At 46.3% G+C, this 16,786-nt stretch overlaps 2 protein-coding genes across 2 annotated transcripts in view; both read right to left on the bottom strand.

Moving 5' to 3' along the window:
* PRKAR2A (protein kinase cAMP-dependent type II regulatory subunit alpha) overlaps positions 1 to 8,311 on the bottom strand; it is a 75,786-nt gene extending 67,475 nt beyond the window's left edge. Inside the window, exon 1 of the mRNA XM_019633896.1 lies at positions 7,758 to 8,311. Coding sequence (XP_019489441.1) covers positions 7,758 to 8,010 — 253 coding nt within the window. The 5' untranslated portion in view covers positions 8,011 to 8,311. The remainder of the gene's footprint in view (positions 1 to 7,757) is intronic.
* A 5,243-nt stretch (positions 8,312 to 13,554) lies between these two features.
* SLC25A20 (solute carrier family 25 member 20) overlaps positions 13,555 to 16,786 on the bottom strand; it is a 24,547-nt gene continuing 21,315 nt past the window's right edge. Inside the window, exons 5-9 of the mRNA XM_019634497.1 lie at positions 16,625 to 16,742; positions 15,875 to 15,947; positions 15,402 to 15,511; positions 14,785 to 14,909; positions 13,555 to 14,376 (exon numbers count right to left, since the gene is read on the bottom strand). Of these exons, the coding sequence (XP_019490042.1) occupies positions 14,314 to 14,376; positions 14,785 to 14,909; positions 15,402 to 15,511; positions 15,875 to 15,947; positions 16,625 to 16,742 (489 nt within the window). The 3' untranslated portion in view covers positions 13,555 to 14,313. The remainder of the gene's footprint in view (positions 14,377 to 14,784; positions 14,910 to 15,401; positions 15,512 to 15,874; positions 15,948 to 16,624; positions 16,743 to 16,786) is intronic.

The following is a 16,786-nucleotide window of genomic DNA, read 5'->3' as shown; positions in this document are numbered from 1 at the left end:
CTGTCTCCTTGCCCTCCAAACTCTCAAATGAAAGCTTTTCTTTTCTCAAAAGCTGGTGCCATAGTATTAGCTTCTATGCGCATCTGGCAGCCAGCCTCGGTAACATGCTTACAGCCTTTTTTGGAAAAAATAAAGAATAAGGCAAGAAAATAACAAAAGGCAGTTCAGGCATGAAGTAATATGAATAGTATGATGGCAGTAACTCCAGCCTAGAGTCAAGTCCTCCCAATTATATTATTTGGGTAATCTCTAGGCCTCAATTTCCTCACCTGTAAAATGGAGATAATTACAATTCCTACCTTAAAGAATTGGAAGGATTCAATGAGATAATACAAATAAACCGCTGAACACTAGTACAGAATGAAGGCTTAATAAATGCTAGTTATCCTTACTGCAGAGCTGTAGTAATGGTTACAATATGTAAAACATATGCCTATGATGTGAAGAAACTGGTTTCCTCCAGCTGGTACTTCCTGATCTAGTTGATGAAATACACAGGGGACTACTTTGTAAACAATCAAGCATAGCATGCACATTTAGGATTTGTGCACCTTTCTGCATGTTTTACTTCAAAAAAAAGTTGACTTAACTGAAAAGGTGATTGCACAACACTGTGAATGTACTTAATGCCACTGAATTGCACACTTAAAATTGTTAAAATGGAAAAGTTTACATTATATATATTTTACCACAATTTTTAAAAAGGAAAAAAAGAAGTGTAGAGAATGGATGAGGTGAAGGAGAGATGAGTGAAAAACCTACAGGTGCTCAGCTAGGTCCAACTATAAAGAAATAAAAGCCAAAACCAAGGCAGAAACAGTGGGGAAAAAAAAGATGGGAGAGGCAGCAGATGGAGATAGAGACAGAGACAGAGATAGAGAGACTGACTCAGTCACTCCTGGGTTTCTTGCTTAAGGAATTAAAGGAAACAGAGCAGTGTGACAAGTAAGCTAATGACACTGGTTTTAGGCATTCTGAGTTTGACAGATGAATGAAAGATGACCAGTTGGCAAGATGAGCTTAGGTGTCTCAGCAGAGCAAGATTTTTTTTTTTTAAGATTTTTTTAATTGGGGAATTGGGGGGATGGGAACAGTGCTGGGGAATTGGGGAAAGGGGAACAGACAAGTTGCTGTCGTTTTGTTCTTCAGTCTAGTTGTGGAGGATGTTGCTTCACTGGCCCAAGTTGGCACCATCATTGCACTCTTCCAGGGCGAGGCAGATCAGTTGCCGGCTTCTGGACGGCCGCTCACTGCGGCTGCTGGCCACTCACGTTGGCTGCTGGCTACACACGGTAGCCCATGGCAACCCACTGCCACAGGGGCTGCAGCCTACCTGGTCGCCAGCGACTCACGGGCAGCCCAGCTCCAGGTCAAGCTGTTGTTCAGCATCTTAGCTGTAGAGGGCAGTGTCACTGGCCCTCATATGGGGGATCCGAACCGGGGCCCTCTAGTGTCCCAAGCCAGTTCTTAACCATCGCGCCACTCGGCCGGCCCAGCAGAGCAAGTTTTGACCTGTAGTTTTGATTTTGAAGATTCAGGCTCAAAGCAGTAAAAAATGCTCAGGGAGAGAGCTGCTCACTGAGGGAGAAAAGGTAAACTAAATTCCAGGGATCAGCAACCAGTATTTAAGGGGCAGAGGAGAGTCCAAGTGGTGGCTAGAAAGCCAGGGGATTGATGACATAGATGCCAAGGAGGGAGAGAGTTTCAACAGGGGGTGTTCAACAGTGTCAAATCCTGCTGAGAGATCCAGACATGTGAACTGCAGGAATATTATTAGCAATTCCCCAATAAGTTCTGCTAATGCAGTGTGGACCAACTCCTACATGCAGCAAAAAATGCTGGGAAAAAATCATAAGGAATCCACTTAAAAACTATTTGAACTAATAAGCAAGTTCAGTTAAGTTGCAAAATACAAGATCAATATAAAAAAATTAACCATATTCCTATACACTTGTAATGAGTAATCTGAAAATGAAATTAAGAAAACAATTCCCAGGTTGGCCGAGTGGCTCAGTTGGTTAAGAGCTTGCTCAAGGGTGCGAGCTCTGAGCAACAGGGTCGCCGGTTCAATTCACGGCCTGAGCTGAGCTGCCGCTGAGCTGCCAACAGGTGGCAGGATGGCTCAACTTAAAAAAAAACAAAAAACAACAACAACAAAAATTCCCTTTACAATAGCATCAAAAGGAATGAATTACTGAGGAATAAATTTAACAAAAGATCAAAACCTATACTCTAAAACTACAGAACACAATTGTTCTTTAATTTAGAAATTAAAAAAGATCTAAATAAATGGAAAAACATCCCATATTCATAAATCAGAAGACTTGACACTGTTAAAAGGGCACTACTCTCCAAGTTAGTCTACATATTCAATGTAATCCCTAGCAAAATCCCAGTTGGATTCTATGCAGAAATTGACAAGCTAATTCTAAAATTCATATAAAAATTTAAAGGAAATAGCCAAAATAATTTTTAAAAAGAACAAAGTTGGAGAACTCACACTCCCTGCTTCCAAAACTATAAATCTACAGTAATCAAGACAGTGCAGTAGTGGCATACGGACAGATATATAGATCAGTGGAATAGAACTGAGAGTTAGAAATAATACTCTCCAAATCACATTTACAGTTAAATTGACTTTCAACAAGAGTACCAAGACAATTAAATGGGAAAAGAATAATCTTTTCAATAAATGGTGCTGTAGCAACTAGATAGTCACATGTAAAAGATAAAGTACTTGGGCTGGCTAAGTGGCTCAGCTGGTTAAGAGCTCGCTTGTTCAAGAGTGCAAGCTCTGAGCAACAGCGGTTCAATGCCCGGCCAGAGCTAAGCTGCCGCTGAGTTAGCAGGATGGCTCAGCTACCAAAAAAAAAAAAAGATAAAGTACCTCACACCTTACACAATAAATAATACAAAATTACCAATGGCCTAAAGATAAGAGCTAAAACTATAAAACTTAAGAAAACGTAGAGGTTAATCTTCAAGGCCTTGGATTTGGCAATGGTTTCTTAAGTATGGCACCTAAAGCACAAATAAAAGAAAATAATACATTGGACACCATCAAAATTAAAAACTTTGGTGCTTCAAAAGACAGTTATCAAAAAAGTGAGAAAAACAACACACTGAATGAGAGAAAATATTTATAAATCATATATGTATTTGATAAAGAACTTGTTTAAAATAAAGAACTCTTACAACTGAATAATAAAAAGACAAATAACCCAATTAAAAAATGGACAAAACTCCTGAAGAGACATTTCTCTCAAGAAGATACACAAATGACCAACAAACACATGAAAAGATGCTCAACGTCATTAGGGAACTGCACAAAGCAGAACTACAATGAGGTACTACTTCCCACCCACTAGGTTGGCTGTAATAAAAAATTAAGTGTTGACAAGGATGTGGAGGAATTAGAACTCTGAATACACTGCTGGTTAGAACGTAAAATGGTGCAGCCACTTTGGAACACAGCCCGTTCCTCAAAAGGTTACCACACAGCCCAACAATTCTACTCCTATGTATATACCAAAGAGAAATGAAAATATATATCCACGCAACAACTTGTACATATGAATGTTCAGAGCAGCATTATTCATAATAGTCAAAAAGTGGAAACAACCTAAATGTCCATCAACTTAAGACTCGATAAACAAAATGTGGTATATGCATACAGAGGAATACTATTCAGCACTATAAAAGAAATGAAGTACTGGGCCGTCTGAGTGGCGCATTGGTTAAGAGCTGGCTTGGGACGCCAGACAGCTCAGGTTCAGATCCCACGTATGAGGCCCGTGACACTGCCCTCTACAGCTAAGATGCTGAACAACAGCTCAACCTGGAGCTGGGCTGCCATGAGTCCCCGGCGACGGCGTAGGCTGCAGCCCCTGTGGCAGTGGGTTGCCATGGGCTACCGTGTGTAGCCAGCAGCCAGCGTGAGCGGCCAGCAGCCACAGTGAGCAGCCGTCCAGAAACCGGCGACTGATCTGCCTTGCCCAGGAAGAGTGCAACTTGATGGTGCCACTCTTGGGCCAGTGAAGCAACATCCTCCACAACTAGACTGAAGAACAAAAACGACTGCAACTTGTCTGTTCCCCTTCCCCTTCCCCCAATTCCCCAGCGCTGTTCCCATCCCCCAATTCCCCAATTAAAAAAAAAAGAAATGAAGCACTAAGATATGCTACAACATTGATGAACTTTGAAAACATCATGTTAAGTGAAAGAAGCTGGGGCGAAAAACCATATATTGTATTATTTGATTTATATGAAATATCCATGATAGGCAAATCTATAGGGACAGAAAGTGTATGAGGTTTCTCACTGGGGAGATGAAAATGTTCTGTAATTGACTATGGTGATGGTCACACATATCTGTGAGTATACATAAACCACTGGATTATATGCTTTAAATGGGTGAATTATATGTTACATGAATTTTATCTCAATTAAGCTGTTACCAAAAAAATGCTGGGAGACCTACAAGTATAAATGTTTTATGATAATTACAGAAGTGAATCAAGTCTGAATGTTAATTTATTGTTCTTATGATTATGCGGTTAGAGTAGCTTATTAATAAATCTAAACTCTTCATGCTTTCCCAAGAGTTAAACACTCATCAAAATACTTCATACTTGGTGTGCTGTTTGATATCTAAACTGTTAATAAAACAAACCAATGACAGCTAATAAACTTTTCGAGTGTTTCCAATAGCATACAATTTAATAAACTGAGTTGGTGGTTAGCCATACAGGAACTTAACTAAGCAGTCTTCTTGCTACTTACAGCTCTAACACTATATATCCTATTTCTAATTTTAGGTGCTATAGGTTTATTATCCTAATGTTCCTAATCACTGGATATGCAATTTCTTGTCTTTTTCAAACTGTGGAAAAATATACAAAACATAAAATTTACCATTTTAACTAGTTAAGTGTACAATTCATGGCATTAAGTACCTTCTCATTGCGCAACAATCATTCCTATCCAATTTCAGAACTTTTTCATCATCCCAAACAGAAACTCTGCACTCCGTAAACAATAACTCCCCATTACCTGCTCCACCGGCCCCTGGTACCTCTTTCTATTGGGTCATCGGGAAAGTCATGACGCATTTTTGCATTGAAAAACAAAGAAAAATACGTCAGGACTTTCCCGACGACCCAATACTTTCTGTCTCTGAATTTGCCTATTCTAGGTATCTCATATAAGTGGAATCGTACAATGTTTGTTCTTTTGTGTCTGGCATATTGACTAGCATAATGTTTTCAAGGTTCATCCATGTTGTAGCATGTATCAGAGTTTCATTCCTTTTTAAGAATGAATAGTATTCCATTGTATGTACACACCACATTTAGTTTATCCATCCATCAGTTGATGGGACACTGTGACCTTTGAGCATTAGCATTGGCATACAAGTATCTGTTCGACTACGTTATCAATTCCTGTGGGTATATACATAGCAGCGGAATTGCTCAATCATATGTTAATTCTGTTTAATTTTTTGAGGAACCACCAAACTGTTTTCCATAGCAGTCAGATCATTTTACATTTCCACCAGCAGTGAGCAAGGGTTCCAACTTCTCTACATCCTCACCAACACCTGCTATTTTTTGTTTTTGTTTTTCATAATAGCCATCCTCATGAGTGTGAAGTGGTATCTCATTGTGTGCAATGTTTTAGTCTATTATTTGTAAATAGATGTTCACATTGTGTTGATTTCTATAATTATATGTAGCACAGCCACTTAAGAGATATAAACAAAAAAACATTTAAATGCTAGAAAAATAAAGCACAGGATTACAAAGATTTGAGTCCACTTAATTTTGAAAAAGATATCAAAAATAACAAAGAATGAAGACATAACACAAAACTCATCAACTCCATTTTACTCATCTGGAACTAATTTCTAAAGTTTTGTGTAAATAAAAGCTGCTGCAATTGGTGTTCATTCTCACCAGATGGAGGGGGGGGGGTGGAAGGACGGATGAAAAAAGTGAAAGGGATTAAGAAGTATAAATTGCCAGTTATAAAAATAGTCACGGGGATGTAAAGAACAGCATAGAGAATATTGTGGTCAATAAGATAGTGGTAACTATATATGGTAGCAGATGGGTACTAGACTTATGGGGTGACCACTTCACCCCATATTGTATGCCAACTGTAACTGAAAAATAAATTTTAAAGAAGAAACATGAGACCAGAAAAAAAAATTGTCACAAAGCAGGTTACAGCTTTGTGATTTGTAGATATGACAATGAAACAAACATAGGAGTCACTCCTAAAATAAAGATTTTTGTTTTTTAGCTGAGCCATCCTGCCACCTGTTGGCAGCTCAGCAGCAGCTCAGCAGGGCAGGGCATCGAACCGTGGTTGCTCAGAGCTTGCAATCTTGAGCAAGCTCTTAACAAACTGAGCCACTCAGCTGGCTCTCTGTTTGTTTTTTAAAGATTTTATTGGGAAATTGGGGGAGGGGAACAGCGTTGGGGAATCGGGGAAGGGGAAAAAATAAAGCTTTTAAAAACACATTTACCCCTGGGAAATTGTTGTTACTGTCCCTGTTTTAAAGATAAGTAAATCTGAAACCAAACAGGTTTGACAACTTGTTTTAGACAAAGCAAATCTGTGGCAGAGATCTGGGAAACAACAATTTCTGATTTCCAGGCTTAAGGTGAAAAACCCATAATTTAATGTGCAATAATTAAGTTAAGCGCAATTTCTACTCTTAGCATGAATAAACGCAGGAAGTTGTTCAGAACACTGAAGCACACAACAGCAATGACCAATAATTAACTCCTTGCCAGCATGACTTAATGTGGATTCAACTCAGAACTAGTTTTTTTTTTTTCCACTATGATCTAATAACACTAAGTTTCTAACTTTGTCTCTCAAATGTTTTGTTTTCTTAAATTTTGGCTATTCAAAAGTAGGTGGCTCTATTGTTAAATTGATAAAGCCTATGTTGAAGCAACCAAGGTAAATGGAATTCCTTTTTGACAACCTTGCTTAAATCAGACGTGGAAAGTGTTGTCTTCTTTCCTGCACCCCAAATGCTAAACAAGACAGTTACTGTTTACCCTCACCAAATTTGATCCCATTGTTTTAGCCAAATTAAAAACTATATATATATATATATATATATATATTGCCAAGGGTCCATATTTTAAGAAATGCATATGCAGGGGTAAAATAATCTTACTGGGATTTGCTTTAAAAAAAATTCAGCAAAGGTAAAAAAAAATAGTATAGATGAAAAACATTTGTGATACATTTAAGCTGCTGAATGTGGGTGATGGGATCTAGGGGTTTATTTCATCTTTTTTTTCTCTGCTTTTGTCTATGCTTAAAGTTTTCTTCCAATAACTTTTCACAAAATAATTTTCCAAACAGTACACGAGTCGGTTCTTGTCTTCGGAACGAAACCGGGCAAAGGGTCTCCAGCAGAGGCAAGGGCTCCTCCAGCAAAGCGGAGGCGGACTCCGCGACACCACGCGGGCCAAAAGAGCGCACGTTTCCTTCCAGGCTGAATCAGACAACTCACTCTGTGCGTTCCTGGGCTCGGAACAGCGAGGAGCTCCATTTGGAAGTGGCGCCCGGGAGGCTCACGCCCGCGGCTCGGGGAGCCCCGACATACTCTGCTCCAAGGTCCCCGCCCATGGTTGCTGGCTTGGACCCTCGCAGCCCCTCTAGCCTTCTAGAGACCCTCTGCCCCGCTCCCTCCGTCCCCCGACCCACAAACCTCGGCCCAACCCGCCGCCTACCGTCCAAGTCCTCGTCGTCCTCGGTCTCGCTGCCCTCGTTCGCGTCGGCGACAAGGCCAGGGCTGGGCTCTAGACCCTGGCAGCCGGAAGGAGGGGTGTCGGGCGGGCTGGCGGCTTGGGCGCGGGCCTCGCGCAGGCGGGTGAAATAGTCCACCGCGAAGTCGACGAGGTCTGGAGGCTGCTGCCGCAGCACCTCCACCGTGTAGCCCTGCAGCAGCTCCGTGAGCCCCCGCGGGATCTGGATGTGGCTCATGCCGGCGGCGGCCGCGAGGACTGGCGGGTCCGGGCCGCCGGCGGCCACTGCCTCCGCTCTCCCTCACGCCCGCCTCTCGCCGGGCGCCCGCGAGGTCTCCTCACGCGCGACCCCGGTCAGGCCTTCCTCGCGCCGCGCCGCCCTTCGGCCGGCTGTGCGTTTCCGGGCCGCACGACCCTACCCAAGCTACGGTCGTCCTGGTGCCGCCGCCGCTGTCACTGAGCAGCCGCCGCCGCCGCCGCGGGGACCGACGAGCTGGCAGGCGGGACGGCGGAGCAGGAGCCCGGGTTGTGACGCACGCTGTCGCGGGCGTGCGCGCCTCCGCCGAGCGCCGGCCCTCAGTGCGCGTGCGCCGCTGAGCTGCCAGCCGGCTCTGGCCATTCCCTGGTTAAGGAGCTGGAATGAGTGATATACCGGCCAAGAGGAGTCATCATTACCTCTTACCTAGTCATGAAGACCTTTCATTTATTCTTTAAACACATGCTAAGAGCCTCCGGCCCTGCCAGCACTTACTAGGCGTCAGAGACACAGCCCAGAGGGAGGCGCAGGAACACATTACCGTTCTGGCTGTGGTGGAGAGCAAGAGGGCCCACTTCAAGGGTGAAATTCAAGTTTACTCCGAAGCCTGAACAGAACTGGACCACAAGAAGCTCTGGAGGAGAGCCATCTGAGCATAGCGGACATGGCAGAGCAAAGGCATGGACAACCCTGGCCGCTGGGTGGAATGGTGGAAAGACCATAAGACCCTCAGAAGTCTGGCAGGAGGTCTGTGATATATCAAACGGTGAAGGCCTTGTGGATAGTAGGAGTTTCAATGATACAGTAATTTGGGAACCACAGGCAGAGAAAGAAGCCTGAAGAGCTCACTAGGACAAGCATGTACCTTGAGAAAAGGGAATAAGGCCAATAGCAAGAACGACCTCTGTGCCTGTTCGTTCTCTTGAGCACTCCCACCAGGATTCCCAGGACTAGGTCGGACACCCCATCTCTCTCCACACTTCACCCTGGGTCCTGGGCCAACACTGTTTGATGGTGTAAAGCAGACCACACAGGCATTATCCTTTGCGCCTGGGCAGGGACATAGGAAAACTGGCGGGGCCAGTGTATTTTCCAGGTTGCCTTCTTCACCCACACCAGACCGCAAAGGAACAGAAAAAGGTGGAGGCCTCCCTGGAATGTCCATCCCACAGCCTAGACACTGACCAAAGGCCCAGTGGACATAGGACAGAGTCCTCCCTCTCCTTGCTGTGCCACACCAGAAAGTGACTTGCTATAGGCTTGGGAACCTGAAAGGCATTTGCGATGGTTAAGCTCCACTTGGTAATTAACCAGTATTAATTAAAATCACTAGGATATCTCATTTTGGCTTGGCACACACCCAGGAGCTCAGCGCTGCTGGGAACTGAGCTTCTGGAAGCAGGAGCACCTGATCCCCACTGGAAGCCATCCAGGCTCTAGGCCAGGCAGCCTGTGATTTCAAATAGCAGTGTCTCCCTGGTCAAGTTTCTTGACCCCTTGAAGGAGTCTTGGACCACCAACTTTGTAAGGAGAGGGGTAGTGTCCAATTTATTCCTTGCTGAGTGCTAACTGCACACCCTTGGAAAGGGTTTACTGAATAAATAAATGACAAATTTCCACACAGCAAGCAGAGCCAATTAAACTGCTCTCCTGACCTCAGTCTCAGAATTAGGATCTTTTGCTGCAAAGCTGTGCTTCTGATCTCAGAATACAAAGACTTCACTAAGGACAGGCAGTGAGAGGTTGGAGGGGCAGAGTTCCTTTGCTCTTGGGTGGACAGACCCTTCTACGTTTTACAGGAGTCAGCCCACACCCAGGAAACTGGGGTGTGACCCGCATTGCACCACCACACCTGGGGATCTGTCCTACTTCAAACAATCCTACAACCAACCTTTTGGAAAAGCAAGTTCACAGCTCCACTCCCTAGTATGTCCATTTGTCAGGTTTTATATGTTTTAAGGGGGAGACAGGCATCTGTAAAGTTAGGACTCTGACCTCAATTACAAAATAGGGTAGAGGGAGGCTACTCCAGGGCTGATGCACAGCTGGGTGTGGGTAGGTTCTCCCAGTTGCTCCAAGCAACCCCCATCAGCCTCTGCCAGAAGCAGGCTGGTTCTGCCTTGCTTGTTCTCAGATGCCCTACGGTTTGGTCAGCCAGGCAGCCAGCAAAGTCATCCTTGGACCTGGAGGGAATGAGGCTCTTTACCTGTCTCCACAGACTAGCCTCAGAGTAAGTCTCCAGGCCCAACTTGGCTCCCCTCCCCTAGCACCTGGTCCCCAGAGCAGGGATCCATCTCTGCCCCTTCTGGGAAACCTTTCAGTAGCAAGTGGAGTCCCAGGGGCCTTCATGAATGCCCTGTTGAGCTGGCCAAAGAAGGAGACCCTGAAGTAAAAGCGAATACCAGGGACCTGAGCCCCACATCTTCTACCCCTGTCCTCCTAGTACTGCCTTCATTCAAGCCTATCCAGCTGTATCACTGGGGGTTACCATGGAAACCAAACCCACATGCAGCCAGGAACTGGGAAACAGCTGTAAGTGAGGATAGGTGGAAAAGACCAAGAGTCGAGATCCCCAAAAGCAAAAGAAATATATGGAATGTGGTAGAGAAGACAAGACCCCAGGGCCCTGACGGGAGCTCAACTCCAACCCACTCCTAGTCACTACCCAGCAGGAAGTCAACATCTTGCACAGACTGCCACAACACCAACCACAGGCAGACATGGACACAATGGGACCAATTCTCAAAGAGATGTTTACAACTATGGATGCAGAGTAACACAAGTAGGGCACACATTTAGCCTGACAGCAGTGGGTCTGGTGAAAATTAACATGGGTAGGGTACCAACAACTATTTCCAATGATATCGTGGATTTTATGTGCTCTTGATAGGGTTATTATTTAAAAGGTTTTTTTCTCCTCTCTTTTCAGGAAGAATAGATGCCCAAACTTCCCCCAGACTCCTGTGGAGGCCTGCTCTTGGCCCACACACCCCCTAGTTTACACATCTTCTGCCCTCCGGTGCCCTCTGCCCACTGAAGGAGGCCGGAGGGACTTAGCCCCAACGGGTACACCTCTCTCTTCTCTGCCCAAAGGGGCTGCTTCTCTGGCCACTCCAGTCCTGCACTTGTCTCCTGGGACCTGTTGGTCACCTGACCACTTCTACATGCCAGCCCCCCTAGCCCTGTCCTCCTAGATAATTTAGTATCTACCACCATCAGTTTCTATTTTATCTTAGAAGTATTCATGAGCCTCTAGTGGGCAGAAGGAACTGGTGAAGTGAGCAATGTTTCCCCTGCCTTCTTCAGCATCCATAATGCCTCCCCCACAAGGCCACTGCTTTTGGTCCAGGAAGTCTGGTCTATTTTAACAAGTGTCCTTGCTCCAGGGAGCAGTCAATTCCTGGGCCACCTATTCTTGTACCTGTGAGCCACCCTACTCTGTAGAACACTGTGTCCCAAGAAAGCATCAGTCTCTGCAGTGGACCTAGAGTGTGTCTCTGAGATACCTCAGGGCAAAGAGAGAACCTGGGAAGCAAGGGAGAGCCTGGCTGAAGGGCCAGAGAGCTGCACCAGACCAGAGCAGAGAAAGCAGAAAAGGGAGCCCCTGGGGGCACCTGGCCCTGGGGACTTGCCCGTGCCTGTTGGGACTCTGTGTGACACTCCTAGCCTGATTCACAGGCCAGTTGCCTGGGCTTTGACCCTGCGGTACAGACAAGCCTCTTGAAGTTTGTGTCAAGTAGCCCCAGGACAGCCTCTGATAGCATCACAAGCCTTTCTTTAGACATCACTCAATTATCTCCACTTTGTTATCAACTTGCCAATGATCTTAGCAGATCAGTTTACCCTGTCTGAGCCTTAGCTTCCACATCTGAAAGTGGGGGTAAAAATCAACGAGTTACTTGGGGATAAAGAGATGAGAATGCACCCCTGGAGGTTAGAAAGGGCATAGGGAGTTCCAGCCTCAAAAGAATGGTGAGGAGAGAACTGTGAGTAGAGATGGTAATGTAAGGAGAGCAGATCCGGTGTTACTATTGCTTCTAATAGGCTGCTGTTCCAACAACCTGCTCTCTGTCCTTCACCTTTGACCCAGTTATACTCTGCTTTGTGCCTGAGTGAGGCTGTTAACACCAGCTGATTGTTTTAACAATTACTGTCTAGCTTCTACTTAAGACTTTCTGCGACAGAGAAATTGCTGGGGAGGGCCCTGATCTCTCCCCTATCCTTACCCCCATTAGGGAGAGAAGAGATATATCAGGAACAGGTGGCATTTCAAAGTACATCATAAAAAGGAAGGGCCAGCCAGGAGGGAGTTACTCACCATCTGCTCTGCTCCCTTCACAAATATGCCTCCAGAGGCTTCCCTATTTGGCGTAACATCTATTGAAAACCCAGCAGAGTAAGAGAATCTACCACCACCACCATCAAGGAACCAAAACATTTCATTTTAAAATAGAAGCTATTTCAAAGGGCAAAGTATACAGAAGCACAGACTGTAAAAGTGATCCTGAGCCAAGGGACTAGCTGGCATTTCACTGGAATGCAAATGAACTCCCAGCGGCTTCGAGCAAAGGTTGAGTTTTCAGGACCCGCTCAAAAACGGGGTGGTGCTGAGAAGAGTTTTGGGAGACACATATGTGGTCATCCTAAAATGAAAAAGATTAAACAGATGTCCCACAGCATGAGAGGGGCACTGATTTAATCTTCCCAGGCAATTTTCATCTCTAAAAAATGTTATTTTTTGACTTGACCATAATTCCTATCTGGTCATCCAGAAATATTTTCCCAGGAATAAAGCCTCCTTCCGTAAAGCCTCAAATCTTCAGCTTCCTGCCAGATTGGCCACACCACTCCCGGATGGGTGTGGGTCCCTGCCCCACTCACCCATTTACATAAAGCGGTGGCTCTAAAGCCAAAGTCCAAGGGTCTCTGTGCAGCTGCAGCAAGGGGGGAAGTGCCAGTGCAACAGTGACCGTGACTGCTAGACGGGACGTTGCCAGAGAAGCCCAACTCTGGTAACCTCACCCTCCACCAGACAAGGACTAGCCTGTGACTCTCCACTCCCTCACCTTCTCGGGCAGCACCTGGGCATCATCCTCAGCCTGATGAGTAAAGCCAGGCTGGTGACATCAGATCACACAGCAACCCGAAGCCCTTATGAAAACTCCCGACTGCTTTTGGCCTTTTAGAACAATTGACCTGTTAGCTGAGACACCTATGTAGTTAAGGGCAGAGGCTAAGGAATGACTAGATGAGCTGCAGCCTGGGGCTGTGGGGCCTGCATGCCAGGCTGTGGGAACAATTACCAATCAAGTCGCCCAGCCCCACCCCAGCCCACTCTCCCTCAAGCAGCTGGAGCTGGAGCAGTCAGAAAAGGCTGGGCTGGCCAAAACTGCCCCCTCTTTCTTTTACTGGAGCCCCTGCCTGAAGCAATCAGGGAAGGATACTGGATCCCTGACAGCCTCTACCAAGGCCACAGACTGCCTGCTAAAATGACTCAGAATCAAAAGAAAAAGTCTCACACAATGCAAAAATTAAACAGTATTTATTGTTTCCTGTTAAAATAGGGGGCTCTCATGAGAAAAGAGCGTGCAAAAAGCCTTCCTATACTCTGCTTTCTCACGTATCCCAGCAGACTGGGACTGTTGATTCAAAACTCTCCTCACTGTGTAGGAGGGAAAGCTTTCCACCTTCTCCTGGGAAATTAAGCCACTCTAGTTTCAATTTTAATTACTTGCATGCCTAAAAAAGGAAAAATCAACCCTACTATTATCAGGCTATCTGTCCCTACACATTTGCTCAGTCCACTTCACAGACAGACGTGGGCCTCAAGTCCACATCCCCACGTGCAGGCCAGGATAGGACAGTACCCTGAAAGACTGGTGGGTGTTCCTGGCTAGGGATCAAAGAAGACCCCAGCTCCTGGTCAGCTGGTTGAAAACCTTCATAGTGCCTCCAGTGATAGGCTGAGATTTCCTCTTTCGAGATGAGTATTTTGGGTATAACAGGGCTAGTATCAACCAGTAGACATACTCTGGCAACATTTACTCCATCTCCAAATCCTCTTGAGATCCCTTAAATAGACAAGAGTGAATTCAAGTTTCAAAACAGCACACCAAGTTATACCAGGTAGAAGATGTCATTAAGGCAAACGGTCTCAACAAGTCCATGCACAGAGCTCTGATCCCACTATCCCCCTCCCCTCACCCTTCAAGATGACCTAGTTCTGCCCACTGCTCCTCTTTGGCGACAGCTTCCAGCATCCAAAGCCTTGGGCAGCCTTCAGCCTCACAAGTTGGGGGTGGCCCAATTAAGGAACTTCATGGCAACTTCAAAGCCAAGGAAACAGGCCTGACAAGGGGTTGGAAGAAAAGGCAGGAGTTGTGATTATTCACAGAGATGCCAGTACCGTGCTTGGCTGGCCCAACAGGACCAGGACCCCTCCACAACCTCATTCCCACCCCAGGCCAGGGAATCAAGCTATGCTTTCTCATTCCCCAAAGGGGAAGAAATGCATATCTCACAACTGCCCACTCTGATAGCCAGGTCAGGAAATCAAGGTCCCTCACCTCAGAGAATCGCAAAGGCAAATCTTCCTGACAGCTTCAGGAAAGACAGCAAATTAGGAGGCTCTGGCTGAGGGTGGGTTTTGGGAAAACTGAGCTCCCTATCTAATCCCAGGAGCAAGCAAAAGTCAGCCCACCTGCAACCTGCTCTGAACCCCAAAGGGAAAAAGCACAGCCCCTGCCAGCCACTCACCGCGTTGGCTGGGAAGGCTCGGATCATTACGGCATTGAACCCCTTGTACAAGGATGTGATTCCTTCATCCCGGATCAGCTCTCTCAGCACATCTTTGAAACCATTAGGATATTTCCCAGGAGGTGCTGTGGGCAAAACCCAACTGTTAAGGCTTTAGGAAGCTTCCTGACCTGACCATGGTGACACACATGAGCACAATCTTGTAGTCAAGTCTTCCTGCAGGTTCACAGGCACCAGGGAGAGGACATCCTGTAAGTCATCTGGGACCAGTCCACAGACAACACAATTCACCTCGGGACAAACAGACACAAATGGCTGGATTACTGGTGCCGAGGGAATGGAGAAAAGAAATGAACAATGAAACAGTCCTTCTGCTCATGTGGGGGAAGGAGAGTTGATTTGACTTCTTATCTCACTGATTTTGTGTTTAGGCCAACATGAATATAAGTCTAGGATTCCTAGAACACAAATGGCTCCAAGGGAGATGCTGGTCAGACAGATGCTGTGGGTGTGCTGTGGAGAGTGAGTATCCCTTGGGCCTTATGAGCTCTGCATCCCAGGGGCAGCCAGTTCCTGGACCTACTCCACTCCTGTCCACCCCACTACCCTCCACTAACCAGTTTGGAAGCGGGACTTCAGCACGTCTGGGGGGATTGCCACAGCCCAGTTGAAGATCCCTGCGATGCCTCCAGCCACCAGAATCCGAGGCACGCTGAGTTCACTGACACTGCAGAACACCAACCACAGTCAGACAAAGGCTGCGAGAGTAGCTTTCAGACCATCCTTCCTGTGGCAGACAGGGCAGTTACAGTGAAGGAGAAATGGGCTGGAGGGAGGAAGCTCAAGGCTAGGGCTCTTGTGACACGGCAGCTGTCACTCCTTGGAGGAGGCTCATGCACTTGTTTCAGATGCTTGCTCCATTGGGTGAGGCACAGAGTAAGAGATGTCAGCTGGGCCTCAGCAGCAATGAGAGGAAAGGGGACATGGAGCCAGCAGCAAGTCCCACTACGGCCACCAGACCCGCTCACAGGAAAAGGCCACCTACCCATGGCTGACCAAAGTGGCTTCTAAATTCTTCTGTTCTCCTCACCTCTTTCCCTCTGGAGTCAAGGTATTTTTCAGCCACTCATATGTCATGAAATACATCCCACTGGCTGGAACATCTGTTAGTCATAAGAAAGAGGTGAATTAAATTATATAAAATGCTCACAGATTTCTTGAGCTTAACAGAGCCACGTTTGGCACTGGATCCTTCCCATTTGTAATAATCACTCTGCAGTGACCAGAGGCTGCCCGGGGGCAAGCACCGGTGTGAGTGGGTGTAAACACACATGCCATCATTTCATCTTCAAAGTCCCTCCTGAGTGGTCCCAACGACATGTGCACTCCAAACAGCTATAACCACAGCTAGTATCTGGCCTTCCTCTAAGCTGCCATCTCAGGACAAAGGTGGGGCCATCTCTGCGTCTCCTACTGCCACCCCAGCAGGACATGCCTCTTGAGACCAGGGAGAGCCCCACTGTTCCTAAGTCACTCTTTCTTCCCACTCATCCCTCCAGCTACAATTTCTACCTACTTGCCACTCTCCTCCCATCGCCACTGTCATGATTTCTCCCCTTGAGGGCCAGTCTACTAGAAAAATGGAAGGTGCCCCCCCATCTTCATTTCTGTCCATGATGGACAGAGGTGAGACTGCCTGGACATACAGTGCCAGCCTTGTCAGAGCTGTGGCATGTACGGTGCCAAGGCTAATCTGGCGATCCAGGCAAGACCGTCTGTGGCAAATCCATCTCAGGTAAGCATCCCAAGGTGACCTCAGGTAGAAGGCCTTAAAGTTTACCTCGCATGAGGGTGAGCACAGTCCCCTTGTAGATGCCTCGGATCCCAGACTCCTGGTACAGCTTCTTTGCACAGTCCAAGGACCCATTGTATTTGGTTTCCCCTGAAGAAGCCTGAATCTGGGAGGGAGGGAAGACTCATCAAGTCAGCAAGAGCATCAAAG

The sequence above is a fragment of the Hipposideros armiger genome, unplaced genomic scaffold (genome assembly GCF_001890085.2).
Source record: "Hipposideros armiger isolate ML-2016 unplaced genomic scaffold, ASM189008v1 scaffold_18, whole genome shotgun sequence".
Taxonomy (NCBI): domain Eukaryota; kingdom Metazoa; phylum Chordata; class Mammalia; order Chiroptera; family Hipposideridae; genus Hipposideros; species Hipposideros armiger.
The sequence above is the reverse complement of the archived record's forward strand: the minus strand, read 5'-3'. Positions and strand labels throughout refer to the sequence as shown.